This window comes from Eschrichtius robustus, chromosome 2, assembly GCF_028021215.1.
Source record: "Eschrichtius robustus isolate mEscRob2 chromosome 2, mEscRob2.pri, whole genome shotgun sequence".
Taxonomy (NCBI): Eukaryota; Metazoa; Chordata; class Mammalia; order Artiodactyla; family Eschrichtiidae; genus Eschrichtius; species Eschrichtius robustus.
Genome location: NC_090825.1, coordinates 178,800,226 through 178,819,707, shown reverse-complemented (window position 1 = coordinate 178,819,707; position 19,482 = coordinate 178,800,226). Strand labels below are relative to the sequence as shown.

General features: G+C 65.2%; 1 protein-coding gene across 3 annotated transcripts; it reads left to right on the top strand.

The window, feature by feature from the left end:
* Window positions 1–1,228: 1,228 nt before the first annotated feature.
* Window positions 1,229–19,341, top strand: STK11 (serine/threonine kinase 11). 3 transcript variants are annotated; one of them, XM_068537417.1, is made up of 10 exons: window positions 1,230–2,256; window positions 10,130–10,213; window positions 11,024–11,113; window positions 11,838–11,970; window positions 12,071–12,207; window positions 12,957–13,084; window positions 15,305–15,362; window positions 15,585–15,778; window positions 17,763–17,976; window positions 18,798–19,341. In XM_068537417.1, exons 1-10 carry the CDS (start codon window positions 1,967–1,969, stop codon window positions 19,018–19,020), a joined length of 1,551 nt encoding a protein of 516 aa, XP_068393518.1. In that variant the 5' UTR covers window positions 1,230–1,966; the 3' UTR covers window positions 19,021–19,341. The 3 variants fall into 3 exon arrangements, with proteins under 3 accessions (XP_068393520.1, XP_068393518.1, XP_068393519.1); XM_068537418.1 differs by having other exon boundaries at window positions 1,233–2,256; window positions 17,758–17,976; window positions 18,798–18,979; XM_068537419.1 differs by lacking the exons at window positions 17,763–17,976; window positions 18,798–19,341 and adding an exon at window positions 15,889–17,725 and having other exon boundaries at window positions 1,229–2,256.
* The last annotated feature ends 141 nt before the right edge of the window (window positions 19,342–19,482 follow it).

Sequence of the window (19,482 nt, the reverse complement as noted above, 5' to 3'; positions counted from 1 at the left end):
CCAAAGCCACAGCAATCCCTCTTCTGTGGGTCATTTGAGAATCTGATGAAACTCACGGATGTCCCCAAAAACAAGCACATGGGCACACTCAATTTTGCACATAGGTTTAGGTAGTTCACAGGTGTCAGGCTCAGAACCCCCAACCTGGAGCTCAAATCCGATGGTGTCAGCTCCCAACTTTTCCACTCAAGACAAGCAGTTTGTTCCGGCAAAGTAAGAATCTAGTGATAAAAAACAGAAAGGTTAAAAAAAACCCAACAACACAGGCCTGGAGGTATTTTCAGCTTCATTAAGCCGTAGTGTTTTGGCAACTCTGTTTTTCATCCAAAGCACTTTGCTGGCACAATCCCAGCTGGGTTCTGAGTTTTAGCCCGTGAGTTTCTTTGGGCCGACTCCGCCCTGCGCACTTCTCTCCCCATCTGGGCCGAGAGATCCTTAATAAAGGCTTTTTGCCTCGAATTGGCCACTTTCGGCTACTTTTTGACCCTTGACCTCGCCTCAAACGGGGTTTCGGGGGAGAGGCCCTGCCAGGCACCCACCAGGGTCCCCGAGCCACGTCCCGGCCGCAAGGGCTGCACTCTGACCCCGCGGGTTCCGAGGACGCCGTTGGCACTCGCGACCTCCGACCCCAGCCCCCAACCCCGCCCAGGTCAGCGCCCAGGCCTCGCCTCCCCGCGCCTGTTTCCCGCCCCCTCCCCTTGACGGGCGCCCCCGCGGACCAATGAGCAAGGAGTATCCACCCCTGGGGCGGGGCCGGGCTCGAGCCAATCCCCGCTCGGGCGCCCGCCTGGGTCCAAACGGCCCAATGGGCGGCGGCGGCGGGGCTCGCTGCGGGGGCGCGGCCGGCCGGCTCGGCCAACGGGCGTGCACGTCGGTGCCGCGAGGGGCGGGCCCGCGGCGGGCGTGCGGCGGCGCGGCGGCGCAGGGCGGGGGAGGAGGTAAACAAGATGGCGGCGGCGTGTCGGGCGCGGAAGGGGGAGGCGGCCCGAGGCCCCCGCGACTGAGGCGGGGCGCGGCGGCAGCGGCGGCGGGCGCCGGCCGGCAGTGCGGCCGCCTTGCATGGGCTGGGTCCCCGCGCCGCCCCGCCTGCTCCACGCGCGCGGCGGCCGCGGCGGGGGACGCGCTGTCCGGGCTCCGGCGGCCTCCGGAACCCCGGCCCGGGGCCTGCGGCCTGCGCCGCCTCGGCCGCCCGGAGCCCCGCGCGCCCCGCGGCCCGCGGCCGACGGCGTTCGGGTGGAGAGCGAGCGCGGGCTGCCGTTTGGGGAGGGGCGCCCGCCGGGCCCGCGCGGCCGCTCGGGGTCTCGGGCCGGTGTGCGGGCGCCCGAGCAGTGGGCGGCTCGGACGGGGCTTGTTCCTTGCGGCCGGCGGGCCCCGGGCAGCCCCGGCGCTGGCGGGAGCCGGCCGGGCCGGACGGAGGTGCCCCGCGCGCTCAGGACACGCACCTGCCGGCGTCTCGGGCTCCCCGGACGGCGAGGCCGGCGGGAGACGCCCCCGAGCGGCGCGCCCGGCTCCCGGCGCGCGCCATGGGCCGCTAGTAATGGACGGCGCGGAGAAGACTCGACCCTGCCGCGTCCGTGTTCGTTCGAGGGTCTAAAGTCCCTGGAGGATGACCTAGCACTTCTCGGCCCCACCGGCCTCTCGAGGGCCCCCGTGGACGCGCCGGCCCGCCTCGAAGCTGCGAGGCCGGGCGGCCCCCAAACTTGGGACGCTGCGCACGCCCGGTTGCCCGGGCTCTGGACCAGGCGCGCTTCTTGAACTCACGTTCAGTACAATCGTTTCTTTTCCAAGAAGGGTTTTTCTTTTTTTTCTCTCTCTTTTTTTCCTTTTTTTGAGATTTTGTTGACTTTTATTTTTGGAGAAGGGAATTTTTTTTTGGGGGGGGGGACAAACGGAAGAACCGCACACCGCGAAGCTCGGAAAAGGGAATAAGGGACCGCCGGCGGGAGTCGGAGGCCTGGGGTTTAGGATGGAGGTGGCGGACCCGCAGCAGCTGGGCATGTTTACAGAGGGCGAGCTGATGTCGGTGGGGATGGACACGTTCATCCACCGCATCGACTCCACCGAGGTCATCTACCAGCCCCGCCGCAAGCGGGCCAAGCTCATCGGCAAGTACCTGATGGGGGACCTGCTGGGGGAGGGGTCGTACGGCAAGGTGAAGGAGGTGCTGGACTCGGAGACGCTGTGCCGGAGAGCCGTCAAAATTCTCAAGAAGAAGAAGTTGCGGAGGATCCCCAACGGGGAGGCCAACGTAAAGAAGTAAGTGCGGGCTTCCTGGGTGGGGGCGCGGCCCGCTGGGCGGACTCCTCCTTCCTCCTTCCCTCCCTTTCTTCTCTCTCCATTTCTCGCTTTCTTCCTTCCGTCCTCTCTTTCCTTAAGCACCCGAGCCGACCAGCGAGGGAAGGTCGTGGGCAATTCGCTAGGGTACTTTGGTGAAGTCAGGCTAGCTTGTTGCGGTTGGGCGTCCTGTGCTTTCGGCCGATGCGGAACCCTCCTCGGAAGGGGGCGCCCCTCACCCCCTTTGCCCTCCCAGCTGTCCGGAGGGTTGAGGTGCCCGGCGGAAGGGGCCGGCGTTGGTTTGGCTGCGAGCAGCTGGGCTCCGAAAGGGGCCTGCCCGCCGCCGGCAAGTTTCCGCGCAGCGTGCGGCTCTTACTAGGGCCGGGGACACGCGGTTTGTTTATCCTGTTGGAGGGGGACCGTACGGTTGCCAAAAATAATTGTTTGCACCGGCTTATCAGTCAGCAGGGGGGAACTTCGCCCTTTCTCACTTTCCTGGGATGTGACACAGGACACTTTGGCGACTCGCAGTCCCGGTGACTCCTGAGAAGGGGATCAACTTGTGTCCCCGCAAACTTTTTACACGGATATTTTCAGGCGCCCGTCTGCCTCCTGACATCCCAGAGATGGTGGGGTCTGTGTGCAGACCCCCCCACCCCACCCCCCCGCCGCCAGGACGGTGGGAGCCCTGCCTCCGTCCCTCTTGCTGGTTTCAGGAGGGGCCACCCCTCCTTATCGCTGCTGCCTGGGGGGACCCTGCCCTGCCCGAGCCGAGGGGTTTATCTCACGGGCCAGGCGGCAGCAGGACTGGCTGGTGACCTTGGCCAGTACTGGGAGTGCTGCTCCCAGATCCATTTTCATTCCCTCCTCCTGGCCCCCCTGCTCTCACGCAGTGTGACAGCGCGCTGCCCAGCTGTTTTCGCCTGCTCTGGGATGCCTAGGGTGGTCAAGTCGGGGAGCAGCGTGCTGAGACCTGATTGGCTGTGGTCAGTGCCCCAGCTGTGGACCCCTGGCGAAGGTGGGGCCGGGCGCCCCAGGGCCAGTTGTTCATTTCTCTGTGCCCGTCTCTTACCTGCAGGGTGGGGGGTAGGGCAGGGGCCACCGGTGTCCTGGGGAGACAGGCCAGGGGACAGCGGGTGCCCTCCTGTGGGCCAAGCGAGGCCACGCCTCTGATCAGATCCCTACTCCCTGCTTCTAAGTCACATTTTCTCTTTAAGGCAGAAGCACGTGGGGGAGACGTGGCCCTCGGGATGCCAGTTGGCCGCTGCTCCGGGTTGAGCCCCCCCCCCCTCCGCCCCACACCTCCGCTCTCCAGGGCTGGTCCTCGTCCTCCTGGCTCCTCTTAGGCCTCATCCCTGGATCTGTCCGGGGAACGGGGTGCTGTGCTCTTGCAGCCTGGATGCACCCTCCCTCCGCCTGAGGTCAGCCTGGGTCCATGGAGGTGTTCTGGTGCCGGTGCTCTATGCTGGGCTGCCATGGCACCCCAGGCCCCAGCCTCTTGGGAGTAGCACCCCGAGGTAGGAGGGGTTCCCAGAGTCCGTCCCCAAGGGGCCAGGCTGGCTTCCAGCCCCAACTGATCTGTCTGGCTAGAGTCGCCCAAGCCCACCCTGCTGGCCATCCCTGGGGCTTCAGGTAGTGCATGCGTCCAGGGGCGTGGACTGGGGGCAGCTGAGCTGAGTGGGTCCCAGAACATTCGCAGACGCGATGGAGGTGTCGAGCGCCCACTTCTGCCAAAGCATGATGTACACGTAATAAAGGCCCTCCCCACATGCAAATGCACATGCTCAAGGTCAAGTTAGGGGACGTTTGTTCACCACCCAAAGAGTACCCTCGCGCTCTGCCGCCCCACTGGAGGGTCGCAGCGTACTGGCTCCCAGTCCTCGTTTCCAGAGCAGTTAGCCACAGTCCCAGGAGTTGTGGAGACACAAGTGTCCGTCGGAAGAACCGGAGGGGAAACTGAGGCCTGGGAGGCAGAGTGGTTGGCGGTCCACAGCCGGCCTGGCAGTCAACACGAGGTGTCACAGCTGCAGGGCCTGGGCCGGTTCCTCCAGCTTAGCCCTAGACGTGTAGGTCTTCACCTCTCTGAGGCCCCTTGGAGCGCAGCGCTGGCCCCGTGTGGCCGCCTGCCGTCTGCAGCGTGTGGTGTGAGGACCTGCTGGGTATGCGGCTGCGGGTTAGAACCCACCGCGCCTCCTTCCTTGGGCGCTGTGAGGGGGCATGCCCTGCTCGGAGGCACCCTGTTCCCTTGTCCTGAGTCCTGACAGAGCGCCCCGGGTTGGAGGCCGGAGGAGGTGAGGCCCTGGGCTCAAGCAAGGGCTGGGTGTCCACTCCCCGGCCCAGAGATCCAGGCTTCTGGGTCAGCCTTGCTGCCAGGCGGCTGCAGGGAAAAAAGGCTCCTTTGTCTTGGAGAGACTTAATGAACTCAACTCCAGACTCTTCTCTTGGAGTGAAGCGTCCAGAATTTTCCAGACAAGCCTCAGGAGTCCTCTAGCTCCAGTTGGGATGGGAAGCTTTTCCTTAAAGGATACACTTTGTGTTAAAGGAGGTCCTCCCCTCTTGTGGCTCCTGCCGGGAGGGCTGCTGTGGGTCTGTGCTTGTCCCCGTCTTGCTCACAAAGACTAATTTGCTCTTACTGTAAAACACGAAAGTTCCGAAAACCACCAAGAAGTAAGACAGAAATTACTCATCGTTTTAATACTAATGCTTCTGCCACACTCGCTCTGAGCCTTTCTTTAGCATGTTTTCATTACCTATCCAAGCACTTTTTAATGAAAAATTAAACTCTCCTAAGGATCGTTTTCAACAGTAAGCTGTACCTGCTTGCTTTCCCGGTTGGCAGCAGAAGCCGCGCTGGCGCCTGCCTGGCCGGGGGCAGCCGTGGGGTTTCGCGCCCATACAGACGGTGGGCACACGCCCCTCTGACGCAACCCCCCGGGGAGGGCGGGTGGCAGATGGGCCCCGCTCACGGGATTCTCACCTGTCCCAAGATACTGTTCTTTGTGGGTTTTCATCAGCTGTTTACAAGTGTACAGCGGCCGGGGCAGTCTGTGTGCCCCACAGCCCATCTGTGTGAGGGCAGGTCGGGGTCTGTACCCAGTGTATGCGGGGTGCAGGTGCTTGGTGAGCCGTGCGGGGCCGGCACTGGGTGGGTCAGGGCCCTGCCAGCCTCCTTCTTCATCGGCGTCCCTGCCCGTGTGGCTGGGGCCCAGCAGGCCGGCGCCAGTCTCTAGGCTGGGCCTCCCTCGGCCAGGCCAGTAGTGACTGGCAGGTACTTGAACCTGGGGGGTGAGTGGTTGGGATTTTAGCGCGTGCAGCAGAGCCTGGACTTTGCTGGCCTTCGTTCCCGTCCTGAGTGGCTTCTGCCAGGTCCTGGCATCTGCTGGGGCACCTGCCCCCCGCCCCCCAGTGGGAAGGATTCTTCCGTGAGGCCAGGCTGGCAGCGATAGGGCACGGCTGGTCCACTGAGGCGCCCCACACTGAACGTCCTCGTGGCCTCCCTGTCTGGTCCTTCCCTGGCCAAGGGGGTGACTGTGAGATGCAGTGGGAGCTCGGGGGCCGTTGGGATACACCCCAGGCCGGGGCGCAGGGGGTGGGTGGGGACACTGGCTCCTCACTCAGGAGTGTTTGGGGAATCACAGCAAAGCTGCCCTTTATCCCATGTTGACCTCGCGCTGCACGGCAATTTGTTCTTTTAACGGCTTTAATGAGACATAATTTAACGTGACATAAAATTCAACTATTAGCGGGTAACTCAGTGTCATTTAGTATTTTCACAGAGTGTGCAACCATAACCTCTAATTCCAGGACATCCCATCCCCTCAACAGGAACCCCGCCCCCATCAGCATTCACTCCCCCAGCCCCTGACAACCAGGAACCCACTCCCTGTCTCTATGGATCTGCCTGTTTTGGACGTTTCCCATCAGTGGAATCACACACCGTGTGTCCTTCTGTGTCTGGCTTCTCTCACTGAGCATCCTGTTTTCAAGGTCCATTCACGTGGTAGCGAGTGTCAGTGCTTCACCCCTTTTCAGGTGATGTTCCTGGGTGTGGAGGGACGTGGTGTATCCATTAACCCGTCAGTGGACATTCGGGTTGTCCCCACTTGGTGCCTGTTAGGAATTGTGTTTCTGGGAAGCTGCGTGAGCGAGTGTTTGTGTTGAACTTCACTTTTGGTGAATTTCTCCTCATTTTAGTCTCTCTCCCGGATCCCCGATGGCCTCTTGCCATATGATTAGAAGCATCAGCAGAGAGGCCAAGGGGTGAGGGGGGTCTTGCTCAGTGTCCCTCGTCCAGAGCTGCCATCGTCCCCTCCCCTGCTCTCTGTGGACCCGTCCCTGTCCCCATCACCGTCTGGAGGGAGTGAGGTGGGTGCATCCCCGGCGGCTCTGGGATGGGCGACTGTGGTGGCAGCTCCTTTCCATTCCTCTGTGAGCTCCAGGGGCTCTTCCGTTTCCCTCGTGGGTAGTCAGCGAGTCCGTCCCCAGCAGTCCGCTCTGCTCGGGTGGCACTGCGGGCAGGTCCCTGTGACACCCGCCCTGAGCAGCTGCGGCCGGGCCGGAAGGCTCGGCTTCCTGTCACTTTACTTCCTGCATCCTGGCTGAGCGCCTGGCTTTTCCTCTTTCTTTAAATACTGTTTTTCTTTTTTTCCGGTCAGTAGTGTGCCTTGTAGGAGACGGAGAACTCAGAGAAAGTGTAGCGGCCCCTCCCCGGCCCGGTCTCTGCAGTGAATGTCTCGGGGGTCCTCCTGCACGCCCCTTTTACCCGCTCGGAGCGCGCATCTCCATGCCACCTGTGGGCGAGGTTCTCCTCTCTCAGAGGAGCTGGACACTGTAGCCACTTACCTGATATCCATAATGGGACTTACCCGTTTTTCTCCAGGAGGTTTCCATCACATTTAACTGACCACATGAGCGCTCGACGCACCCACAGCGCAGGGACCTCCCTTCAGGGCTGGCTTTGTTGGCGTTGGAGTAGGGGGTGAGCTGTTTAATTGTGGAGGGAAGGGTGCTGCCGTCAGCCTCCTCCCGCACAGAAGTTTGCCCCAAAGGCAGTGGGTGGATGGAGAGGCGCGGCCCGGAAGATGGTTCCAGGCCCAGGTATCTCACGGCACAGAAGGCAGAGCCGTGGGGTTTGTCCTCGCCTTGGAAGGCCTGGGGTGAGCTCCCCGGGGCCCCCGGACTAGCCGCGGGCCCCCCTCCCGGAGCTGCCACACGTGTTGTTGGCAGCCTGTGTCTGCGTTCAGGCGGGTTCTCACACTCGGATCGGCAGACGCTGCTTGAAGCCTGGCTGTAAGCGCTCCAGGTGGTGGCCACGCGTTGGCGCCAGGTACGAAGGGCCTCCTGGTGTCCACACGTGCGGTTTAGTTAGCCCCTGTAGCGCCTCTGGATGGAGAGGAGAGGGAGAGTGCCTGGAGCCAGCTTCCAGGGGAGGCTGGCACGGGGTCAGAGTCTGCGCTGGGCCCTCCCTCAGCCCCCCCAGCTTGCAGCTCGCGACAGCTTGCCCCCCACGTGACACCCTTCCCCTCTGGGCCGCAGACCCCATGGCGGCTCTGGCTAGGTAGCTCAGCGGGTACTTGGCTGGCTGGGTGGACGGCAGGTGCTAAACGCTGGTCTCTGAGGGGAGCCGGCTCTGCACCTGCCCCTGGGACCCCTGCCCCTGGGACCCCTGCGAGGAGGAGTGCTGTACTCAGTCCTGGCAGGGACCCCAAAGGCCTGGTCACCACTGTCCAGGCAAAGGCTGCTGTGCGGCGCGGCCCGGCCCGGCCCGGGGCGGCCACCTGCCCTCGACTGTCAGATAGAAAGGGAGGGGACTTGCCTGCGGGGGAGGGTCCTTGAGTCACCAGAGCCGAGCTCTGGTCCCGGAGAGCCGGCAGCAAGCAAGGCCGGGAGTCCGAGCTGTGGGGTGACCTGGGCGAGAGGGGGAGGGATGCCTGAGGGCACAGGGCCGCTCCCTGACAAGTGGTGGTGGACCTGGAGCGTCAGAGGGGCACCCAAGCCCCCACGGACAGGGCACCCACCTGCCCGGGGCCTGACCCACAGGGGCCTGATGAGGCCCGTCTGTGGCAGGACTGAGTGAGTGAGTGGGACCTGGGGGACCAGCACTGGGGCCCGAGCTGGGAAGGTGCAGGGTCTGCTCCCCACACCCCAGGACGTTCCTGATCCTTTACAGCAGGACTCTCACCTGGGCCGTCTTGCCCCCAGGGACGCCTGGCGGTGCCTGGGGACATCCGTGGCTGTCACCGTGGGGGGGGGGCTCCTGGCATCGAGTGGGTGGAGGTCAGGGATGCTGCTCCACAGCCCACAGAGCCCAGGAGGCCCTGACGTCACAGAGCGGAGGCGGAGCTACTGTGCATCAGTTATTGGGGGGAAACTGAGCGTGACCCCCGCTCACACTGGACACCGGGATAAATCCCAAAGGTCAGGCGGTGCAAACCAGGGTGACCCCGACGTCTGCGAGTCTCCTCCCCTCCCTCCCACTCAGGTGTGGATTGAAACGTGTGCAGCGTCCCAGACCTCAGCGGTCGGGCGGTTGGGGATAAGCGCGGAATGATGGGGGGAATGAGGGCAGAGTTACTGCCGTGCCCCGCAACCCTCTGGTGAGGGTGGGAGTGGGGTGGGGGGCAGGCAGGCAGGCAGTGAGCTCACGGGAAGCAGCTGTAAAGCTGTGTTTCCTCCAGCAAGTCGGTGGCCTCCTGTGCTATGGGCCTGGGCAGTGGGCGCTGCACACAATTGCTGTTTCCGGGGCACCCTCCCTGCATGAGTGCCGGGCTGGGGAATCTGCCTGGGAGGAGGACCTACGCTGGGGAGGGCGGGTGGTGTCGAGGGCACAGGATCCGCGCTGGTGTGCGAGGGTGGGGTGTGGTCAGGAACGGCTTCCTGGAATAGGCGACCTCTTCGTGGACAGTGAGAGGCGTGCGACTCGGGTCTCGTGCGGTTGGGGACCCCTCACCTGCCTGGCTGGTCTTGTGTTTCACGCTTGGGCTTCCCAGTGAGAACTTTAAAAAATCTTTATTGACGTATTATTCACATACCGTGCAATTCGGTGACGTTTAGTATCTTCATGGCAACTCTCATCTTTGTCTAGTTTCAGAACATTCCATTACCCCAAAAGGAAGTCCCGTCCCCATCAGCAGTCACCCCATTCCATCCCCAGTCCCTGACAACCAGGAACGCACTCTCTGTCTGTGGACTGGCCTGTTCTGGACGTCTCCCATCAATGGAATCACACACCGTGTGTCTTTCTGTGTCTGTTTCTCTCACTGAGCATCGTGTTCTCAGGGTCCATCCACGTTGTAGCGAGTGTCAGGGATTCTGCCTTCGCTCGGCTGAGGGCTGTTCCCGTGTGTGGAGGGACACTGGAGTTGTATCTGCCCTTGGGCTCCCGTGGACGGTGCCGCCGTGAGCACGTGTGACCGGGTCGCCGTGCTCTCAGTCCTCCCGGGCACGTGCCCTGATTGGAGGTGCTGGGTCAGTTGGTGACTGTTCAACCTTCTGCGGAGCTGCCCGCCCCGGCTCCTGCAGGGAGTCCTCGTGGAGCCGCCCTGACAACGGAGGGGAGCCTGGGCTTCAGTCCCAGAGGGAGGAGGGGGTGGGGGGATGCGGGGACCTGGCTGGAGCCCCAACTCCCGCGTGCTCTCCTGCTGTCCCCGCGCGGTCTTCGCTGTGGTCTCTGTGAATCTTCAGTTAAAATGCGGGGACGGGGCCTGGTCGTGTTGCTGGGCTCGGGCACATGCCCAGGACTAGCTGCCCCTGTGCGGAGCTGCTCACTCTGGTGCTGCCCTCTGCACGGTTCCTGGGGGCCGGCGGCACTGCCAGGCCGTGGGGCTTGGCTGACGCCTCCGTCCTCTGTCTTCAGGGAAATCCAGCTGCTGAGGAGGCTACGGCACAGAAACGTCATCCAGCTGGTGGACGTGCTGTACAACGAGGAGAAGCAGAAGATATATCCTTTTGGGGCTCGGGGTGCCAGGTGTTCCCTGAGCGCCGCCGACCTCGGGGCCGGGGCCCCTCTCCAGCGAGTGCCCACGGGGGGCGCCGCAGGATGCGGGCTGATTCTCCGCTTAGACCTCCTGTTCTCGTGTGGAGCTGGGGCCCTGCTGTCAGCCTGGTCCCTGGAGCGGGGACGCTTTCCTGGCTTCTGTTTGGGGGGCTGTGCGCCCTGGCCTGTGGCGGATGCATGGTGGACGGGATGGGGAGTGTGTCACTGCGGTAACGGTGTACTGGGAGTGTCCTCGGCCTTCGCCCTTTACTCCTGGGCTGCAGCTCCGAGAAGCAGGGTATAGGGGCCCGGGGGCCTGCTGAGGGGCCTGTGTCGCAGAGGGGCCTGTCACTGACTCGCTGGATGTAGCGTGATGGGGGTCCTCTCCATCCTAGTCGCAGGGCTGCCCCTCCACGGTGGAGATGCGCCTGGGGGGCTTCAGCCTGGCCCTGGGCCTCCCATCCCTGCTCTGCAGCCTCACCCCTGTGCTGCCCTTGTCTCTCCCTGGCCTCCCACCCCTGCTCAGGCCTTCTCTCCCCAGGGCCCACACGCCCCTCCCTCGCTCCTCTGGGGGCCAGGGCTGGGGCTTGAGCTCCTCCTTGGGGTGTGGAACGACCGGGGGGCTTCCTGCAGCACCTGTGATCCCTCTGGGGTCTCCAGCTCACTGTACTAGTGCAGCCTTCGCCCCCTAGCATCTGTCTGTTCCCTGGGGATGGCCCGTCCGGGGCGGGGTCTTGGCTGAGCGTGCTTTCCTTAGCACTGCCGCTGCCGCACGTATATGGTGATGGAGTACTGCGTGTGCGGCATGCAGGAGATGCTGGACAGCGTGCCCGAGAAGCGCTTCCCCGTGTGCCAGGCCCACGGGTGAGCTTGCGGGCCCCACTGCTGCCCCCTCCGCCCCCACCCGGTCACTCACGGGCCCAAGCGTTCGAACAACTTAATTCTGATCATCAGTGAAACGAAAGCTCGAGCGTGTTTCAAAACTCAGGGTTTTGGGGCTCAGTTTGCAGTCCCGCAGCCCACCTGCTGTGGACGCCCTGACAGCCCCACAAGCTCCTCTCTGCGCACCTCCCTGCCCCACTGTGGCCGCCACCGAGGCTTTGGGGCCTCCTGTGCTTGGGAAGCTGCTGACAGCGGCCTGTACTGCCCCGGTTGGCTAGTTCTCCTGGGCAGTCAACCCCTAACACCCAGTTGCTGTAGGACCAGCTGGCCTGTGGCGTGAGGGGAACGGGGTCAGTGGGTTGGCCTGGGTCCCTGGCCCCAGGGGGGACGGGGTGGGCAGCAGGGCTGTGTCCAGGCCACAGAGGTTGGGATGATAGCAGGGCCCCTGGGCTGCCCGGGCTGGGGGGGCAGCTGGGGCAGGTGCCCCTGGTGGGAGCTACTGCAGCGGGGGCCCAGGAGTGGCTCGGCCCGGCCACTGGCCCTCTGGTTCCCTGATGGGCCGCCCGGCGCCGACGGCCCCTGAGCCTCGGCCTCCCATCCTTGGTCCCGCTGGGTCGCTGCAGGCAGCCGTTCTAGGCAGCTGAGGTTCCCGACAGGTGGGGCTGCGCCCCTTGGTGCGGTGGCTCACAGAGGCTGTGCCCTGCAGGTACTTCTGCCAGCTGGTGGACGGCCTGGAGTACCTGCACAGCCAGGGCATCGTGCACAAGGACATCAAGCCCGGCAACCTGCTGCTCACCACGGGTGGCACGCTCAAGATCTCCGACCTCGGTGTGGCCGAGGCAGGTGCCCCGCCCCCAAGCCGGACCCAGGGTGGGGACGCAGGGTGGGGTCCCCGCCCGCCGAGGGCCGCTCCCTGAGGGCTGTCTGGTGCTGCTACAGGCCCTGCACCCGTTTGCCGAGGACGACACGTGCCGGACGAGCCAGGGTTCCCCCGCATTCCAGCCGCCCGAGATCGCCAACGGCCTGGACACCTTCTCTGGCTTCAAGGTGGACATCTGGTCAGCTGGGGTCACGCTGTAAGTGCCCCTGGGCCCGTCCACCCCAGGGGTCTTCCCTCACCCCACCCCGGCCCCAGGTACCCCATCTGGGCTCCAGGCTTCCATGACCTGCCCCTCCTGACAGGTCTCCCAGCTGCTGCCGCCCCCCAGAGTCTGTGGAGGCCACGGAGCCGGGGTCAGGAGCCCCCATGGGTGGGGGGACAGGCACTGGGACCGGCCGTCCTCCTGGCTCCCGCCCACCTTGGGCTTGTGCTGGTCTCCACCTGCGCTGCTTCCCACACTGGCCACAGTCGCTGTTGGGCGGGTGTTACTGTCCTGACCCCTGGGGCTGAGAATTCTCAGACACCACGAGTCGCCGGCGATGCTCGGCCCACCGCTGCGTACCCCCCACCCAGACGCCGCCACGTGGTCGTCTGTTCCTCCGTGAGCGCAGGCGGCACCGAGTGGGCCTGTGTTCTCTGGAAGCCTCTCCTGCCCGAGGCGAGTTCACGCTGCAGCCCCCTGTGCGCGCAGCCACCGGCGTGGGTGTCCTGTTTCGTGTTACTGAGAGCTGACTCGTGTACCCTTGACCCACCGTGTCAGAGTGTACCATCCGGTGGCTTTCCGTATCTTCCTAGTGAGCCGCCACCACCATGTGTTCCAGAACATTCTCCTCACCAAGTCCAAGTCCCCGCAGGTGGGGGTGGTTAAGGCTCGGGACCAGGCTGGCTCCAGGCTGGGGCGCGAGGCAGGCCCTCCTGACTGGTCTGTCCTTCCCGGGGCCGCAGCTACAACATCACGACAGGCCTGTACCCGTTCGAGGGAGACAACATCTACAAGCTGTTTGAGAACATCGGGAAGGGGGACTACACCATCCCGGGGGATTGCGGCCCCCCACTCTCAGACCTGCTCAAAGGTGAGGCCCTCGAGGCAGGAGGCTGGGTTGCGGGGGTGGGTGGGCTGGCGGCGGGTACTGGGGCCCCCGTGGGATTCCCGTGGCCCGCTGGAGCCGGCTCTTCTCTGTGCAGTTCCCCGACGCGGGGCGGGGCGGGGTGGTGCAGAGCCTAGTCCGGTGTGGAGAGCAGTGGGCGCAGGGGCGCCTGCAAGGGGCCGCTGGCTCCTCTGGGCTCCGCTGCCTGCCCTGGACCTTCGTTCCACCCTGTTCTGATCCCCCATCCCTACAGTGAAGTAGCAGCGGGGACCCCAGTCCGCCTGCTGAGTGGGGGTCTCCTGCGGGGGGGGGGGGGGTGGGTGTGTGTGTGGGGGGGTGCTCTTCCTGCTGCAGTTCCCAGGCTGTACAGCAGGTGGCGCTGTCTGTGCACCGCAGGGGCCTGTCTAGGTGTGGATGGGCGGGAGCCACACCAGCATCCTGGGGCTTGGCCGAAGTTAGTTTTGATGACGCAGCACATCCAGGGTATCGCCCTGTTTGACCGGCACCGTCCTAGGTTCCCTGCCCACAGTCCCTGGGCTCTGTGTAACTGACCTGACCCTCGGCTTGTGCTGAACGCTGGGTCAGTGCCCGGCCTTCGTGTGATGCACAGCCAAGAGGATCTTCACAGTCCTGCGTGGCTCCTGAGCTTTCTGATGACTGAGTCTTGCCGGTTCTTTGGTTTGTTAGTGAAGGTGAAATGAAGCTGGGCAGCTGCGTTCCCAGTGCTCTACGGCCCCGGCCCCCACCTCCCCCCCGCCAGTCCAGGCCTGCATTGCCAGCTGCCCCAGGACCCTCAGAGGGCTGGGCACACCGCCTGCCTGGGGTCTTCTTGGAACGTGGGAGGAGCCAGCAAGCAGGAGGCAGCGGCCCAGCTGGCTCAGTCCCGGCCCTCCGCACCTGAGCTCTCCTTAGCAGTTTGTGGGCCCCGTCCTTAGGGGTGCCTGGACCGTGCCCCCTGGCCTCCACCAGCTCCACTGAGGGCCGAGGGCCGTTGCAGGCGGTGAGCTGGTGTTCCAGACTCTCCTTCCCTCGCCAGGGGCTGGTGGGTCAGAGTTTCCTCTGTACGGAGCTTTCTTTGTTCCAGTGACACAGATGATGATCTGTTGCCACCCTCACTCTCATAAGCGCTCAAAACAGTCCCAAGTGGGGCCGACGAGATGGCAGAGAGCGCCCGTGTCCCTGTCCCCAGATCCAGGCAGGGTGTCCCATCCTCGCTTCCTCCACCCAGGCCTGCCTCGGGGCCTTTGCACTGCACTCTGCATGGAGGCTCCTCCCGGCCGCTGGGCTGTTGGGCCGCCTCCCTCGTGAGTCTCTGGAACACCGCCCTGGCCCTGCCCTCCTGCAGCGAGGGCGCGACCGTGACCTTTCCTCCTCTCCCACACCACTCAGATACTCAGCTCTCTGAGCCCCAGCTTCTGAAATGGCCTCTCATTTCCTGAGAACAAAGGCACCTCCAAGAGGTGGTGTGCAGAGCCCTGCCGCCCCCATCCCCCTCTCTGCGTCACGCTCGGTCCTCCCATGGGGAAGGGGGTGGGCACTTGAGCATGGTGGGGGCTGGGGACCTCGGGCCCTGGGCCCCCTGCAGCCCTGGGGGGGGGTGGTGCTGCCCTTTGCTGCCTCGGGCCAGCCCAGCACAGCCTGCAGGTCAGCCTTGACCCTTCTGAGTGTCCGGATGCCAGGCAAAAGGCCCTCACGCCAGCGTCTACGTACAGTGTGTCACTCTTGAGGCCTCCGGTTCTCCTGCCGCCGCCTCAGGGGGCTTTGGTGTCCTGGCTAGAATGGCCAGTCACAGGCTTTGCTGGCCAGAGCCGGGCGGGCACCAGCAGGGGCGAGCCGTGTGCTCTGTCTTCTTGGGGCGTGTGGACAGGTTCAGGGTCACTGGGGTGGGCTGTCCGTCCTGCATCCCGGCCTTCTCTGGTCTTGGTCCTCCCGACCTTGCTTTGCAGTGTCTGCCAGGCAGCCCCTCGTGTCGAGACAGGGAGACGGCCCCGACTGCGTCCGCCTCCGTTCAGCTACGGGTTTAGCATCTTTGCCCTCGTGCTGGGCGCCCGGCTGTAGAGGCCAGGCCTGCGGGGGAGGGGGCTCTGCTCACTCACGCCACCCCCTCCCCTGTACGGGCACCCACGGGCGTCCCCACCTCTCCCAGGCAGGGGAGGGCCCTCTGCCCGTGCTGGCCCCTGCACCCACCGCTGGTCTCCCTGGCAGGGATGCTGGAATACGAGCCGGCCAAGCGGTTTTCCATACAGCAGATCCGGCAGCACAGGTGAGTCCCCGCAGGGCTCCCCGACTTGGGGGCCCGTGTGGCGAGAGCGAGTGGGGGCAGGGGAGGGGGAGGTTGGGGCCACGGGGGTCTTGCTGGCTCAGTCTCTCCTGTTGGGCCCTTTCTCCCTCCCCCACCCCGCGTGGTTCTCAGCAGGAATTGGGGGTGGGCCCACGTGGGGAGCCAGGCAAGCCCCTGGCTGCCCTGACCCGCCGGCTTCCGCAGCTGGTTCCGGAAGAAGCACCCGCCGGCCGAGGAGCCAGTGCCCATCCCGCCGAGCGCGGACTGCAAGGACCGGTGGCGCGGCATGACGGTGGTGCCCTACCTGGAGGACCTGCACGGCTGCGCCGACGCCACGGATGACGAGCTCTTCGACATCGAGGACGACATCATCTACACTCAGGACTTCACGGTGCCCGGTGAGTCCCCGGGGGTTGCGGGGGAAGTGGGGAGGCCCTGCCCCCGGCCCGAGGGTCCGGTGGCCCTCTCCGCACCGGCCGCACTGCTGACGAGTGGCCTTCTTCCCCAGGTGGCGAGGAGGCGTCTGAGGCAGGGCTTAGAGAGAGAGGCCCGCAGGAGAGCCAGTGCTCAGACCTTTCTGGAGAGGAAGCTGAGGCCAGGGCCGCCGAGGAGCTCCGGGCAGAGCCCGGGCCCTAGTGTAGCGCTGCTCCACCCACCGCCCCGCGGTGCTGTGCTGTCCCGGGGCTGGTTCTGCAGGCTCTCGCATAAAGGTCTGCCCCGCTGAGCGTGTGCGGGTGATGCTTGCTTCCTTCCGGCTCGCCGGCCAGGGCTTAGGCATTTACCGTAGAAAGAGCCCGTGTGCAGGGTGGCCAGCGGGGCCTCCAGGGAGCAGCCCCAGGGTGGGTCCGCGTGTCCCACTCTCCTGGGGGCACACTCAGGCCTCTGGTGCAGCTGGCTGCAGCCGTTCCCCATGGGGTCCTGGGGTCAGGTGGGATGCCCCCGCCCTGGGAACCCTGGCCACGGTCCAGTCCTGAGTCAGGCCTCCTGGAGCCTCCGTCCCCTCCACAGGATAGAAGCAAGGTGTCCTGCCTCTCAGAGGCACTGGGGCCCTGGGACAGGTGCCTGGGTGTGAGCCTTGCTGGCCGGCCGGCTGTAGAGGCACTGACCACACACTGTCTCTTCAGGCCTGTTCCAGAGGCCTGGGACTGCTTCGCCTGGGTAGGGGAGGGCTTGTTCAAGAGCGGCTCTCTGGGCCCGAGCCAGATCCCTGGCCTGGGAACGTCCGCCACACAAGACGTGGGGACGGACGGTCCTGTGCTGAGGTCAGTCAGCTGCTTCTCGCTGACCTGCCCGTGGGCCGGCAGCGGGCCATATTGGGGCTCCTCCCGTTCCGGTCCTGTCGTGTGGTCACGGTCAGAGGCTCTCAGCTGCTCCCCTGGGCCCCTGGTCTGTCCCTGGTCCTGCCATCCACCCTGAGGGCTGGTGCTGGGCCTTGGGCCGGGTGTTGGTTGGTCGGGTCCAGTGGCCCCAGTGCCTTGAGGGCATGTGGGGCAGATCCCGTGCCCTCCAGCCGCCCTCTGACCGTGGTCACTGTGCCGGAGGCTGGGCCCCAGGTGATCTGCGCAGAGTTTCGGTGCTCAGCGCCCCTGCAGCCCCCCTCCCCCATCAGAGCAGACACCTGACACTGCCCCCACCCCACGCTCTGGGTTCTGACCTGAGACACTTCCCGGTCATGGGCCGGTGCCTCCCGGCTAGGTCCGGAGGCCGAGTCAGGCACGTGACGCCATTGGCAGACACGGGGCTCCGTGTGTGGAGGAGATGGGTTTGAGGCAGCTGAGGGGTTTCCTGCTGACGTCCATGGGAGGGGGGTGCGCCGCGGGCAGCACGGGCTCCCCGCACCCTTCCCTCCCCCCACGCCTCAGCGGGCACACAGTGGGGCGGGCGGCCCCGGGCCAGTGGTCCCGGGACCCGGTGAGGGCTGACAGCCCACACGGTTGGGGCCGGGGCATGGCAGGCACCTGTGACGGCCTCTCCATTTGTGCCCGGCATGGAGAGCCGGGGCGGGCTCTTGTGGGAGAGACGGCGAGTCCGGACACCCGGCCCGAGCCCAGCCCCTCCGAGTCCCACGGGGCCCAGCGAGGTCTGGCCATCGCACAGGTGAGAGAGCCGAGGCTCGGGCCCCAGGTCCCTGGTGTCCACCGTGTTCCCACCCACCTGAGTGCAGGGCTCCGCTCACACCTGAACAGGCAGGTGAGCATAGGCCGGGCCCTGCCCCGGCCGACTCGAAGGCCAGCCCCGCCGCTCCCTGGATTAGGGCCCCATTGGCAGGACCGGGTGGGACAGGTGGTGGAGGTGCCCTGGGCCCGGGCAGGCGGGGCGCTGGGGGCGTGTTGGTCGAGGACCCCCAGTCAGCACACATTTGCCTTCTCCCTCCTAGGACAGGTCCCGGAGGAGGAGGCCGGGCGGAGCACACAGAGCCGGGGCCCACACAAAGCCGTGTGTGTGAATGGCACCGAGTCAGCCCAGCTGAGCGCCAGGTCGAGGGCGGAGCGCCGGGCCAGCGCCGCCTCCAACCCCGCCCGCAAGGCCTGCTCGGCCAGCAGCAAGATCCGCCGGCTGTCGGCCTGCAAGCAGCAGTGAGGGTGGCCGCCTGCAGGTGGGATGTGGTGGGGACCGGAGGAATGGGTTGGGGGCGTGCCATGGGCACTGCCCTGCTTGGCTGGTGTCACCGTCATGGCCTGTGCCTGTCACCCCCGGGGTCTGGGTTGGAGGTGCAGGAGGTCACTTTCATCAGGGCGTTGGCCACGCACTGGGGTCAGGGGGCGGCGCGTGCAGGAGCAGGGCCCCTAAGCCGGCAGCCTGTCTTGCAGACCTGCGGGGCTCACCCCCACCCCACCCAGGCTGCTTCTGCGACAGGGCGATGCTGGCGTCAGACGAGGCTGGGGGGTGGGGGGTTGGGAGGGTGAGCAGGCTAGGAGGGGCTGGGCTCTGACGGAGGCCGTCATCTCCCCTCCCTGCTTCCTCCTCCCAGCCCTGACCACCCAGTCCACAAAGGGCGACTGGGCCCCAGAGGCACTGGAGACCCCATCGCCTGCTCAGGATGTGAGCAGTGGGGTAGGGGCCTGAGGCTACAGCCCCTGTCCAGCCATGTCCCCTCTCCCAGGGAGCTGCCCCTGAAACGCCCCCCAAAGAATTTGCCAGCATCAGAACCAGCCAGGTGGGGTAGGAACTCTTTGGAGGGAGGCCCGGTTCTGTGGCAGAAGAGCCGTGCTTAATCCCACCAGGTGGCCAGAGATTCCCGGGGTGGCCCCTTGAGGCAGCACAGCCCTCCCTGGCCTCCTGAGGCATCTGACATCACTGAGGCGTGACCAGGCCTCAGTTTCCCCACCCTCTGGGCGGCCCCAGGGCAGGCCTGCTTCCTGGGATGCAGGGCCTTGCGTTGACCCAGAAGTGATCCACCTTCTGTTCTGGTCTCAGCCTGTCTCCAGGAGCCCCGGCCAGGTCCTGCTCAGTCTTCCCGCCGACTGCTGGCCTGCCGCCCACTGCCCAGGAAGGCCGCCGCTGCACCCTTCGTGCTGACCGCCCCTCCGGAAGCCGGAGGGGCCTGGAGGGCTGTGGTTGGGGGACAGCAGGGACTGGGGTCCGCCCTCCCCTGGTGGCTGGTGGACACGACCTCCTGCTGACTGCAATCCTGTGCTGAGCCCCTTCCCCCGGCCGGGGGAGGAGGGAGAGGGCCCGGCGCGGCCCCATGCCAGCCCTCGCCATGCACTTTACGTTGAGACTACTGGTTCTCGCCCGCCCCAACCCCTCTTTTTACTCTGCCGCTCATCAGCGCCTCCCACACCTGGTGATGTGTTCCCACCAACCACAGCCGCAGCGGGATGGGCAGGACAAGCGGACCTGTCGACCGCGATGCATGCCCAGTGCCCAGGGGAGCCCGGCGGCTGCCTTGTTTTCATTGTTTGGTTGGTTTTTTTTTTTCTTCTTCTTTTTTAAGAAAAAATAAAACAGGTGGATTTGAGCTGTGGTTGTGAGGGATGTTTGGGAACTGTGGGTGGCAGGACGTGCTGTCAGGTGGCGGGGGTGGGGGTCTGAGTCTGAGCCTGAGCCTGAGCCTGAGCCTGGGGCCCTTTCTGGACCCCACAGTGGAGGGGCTGGCCCG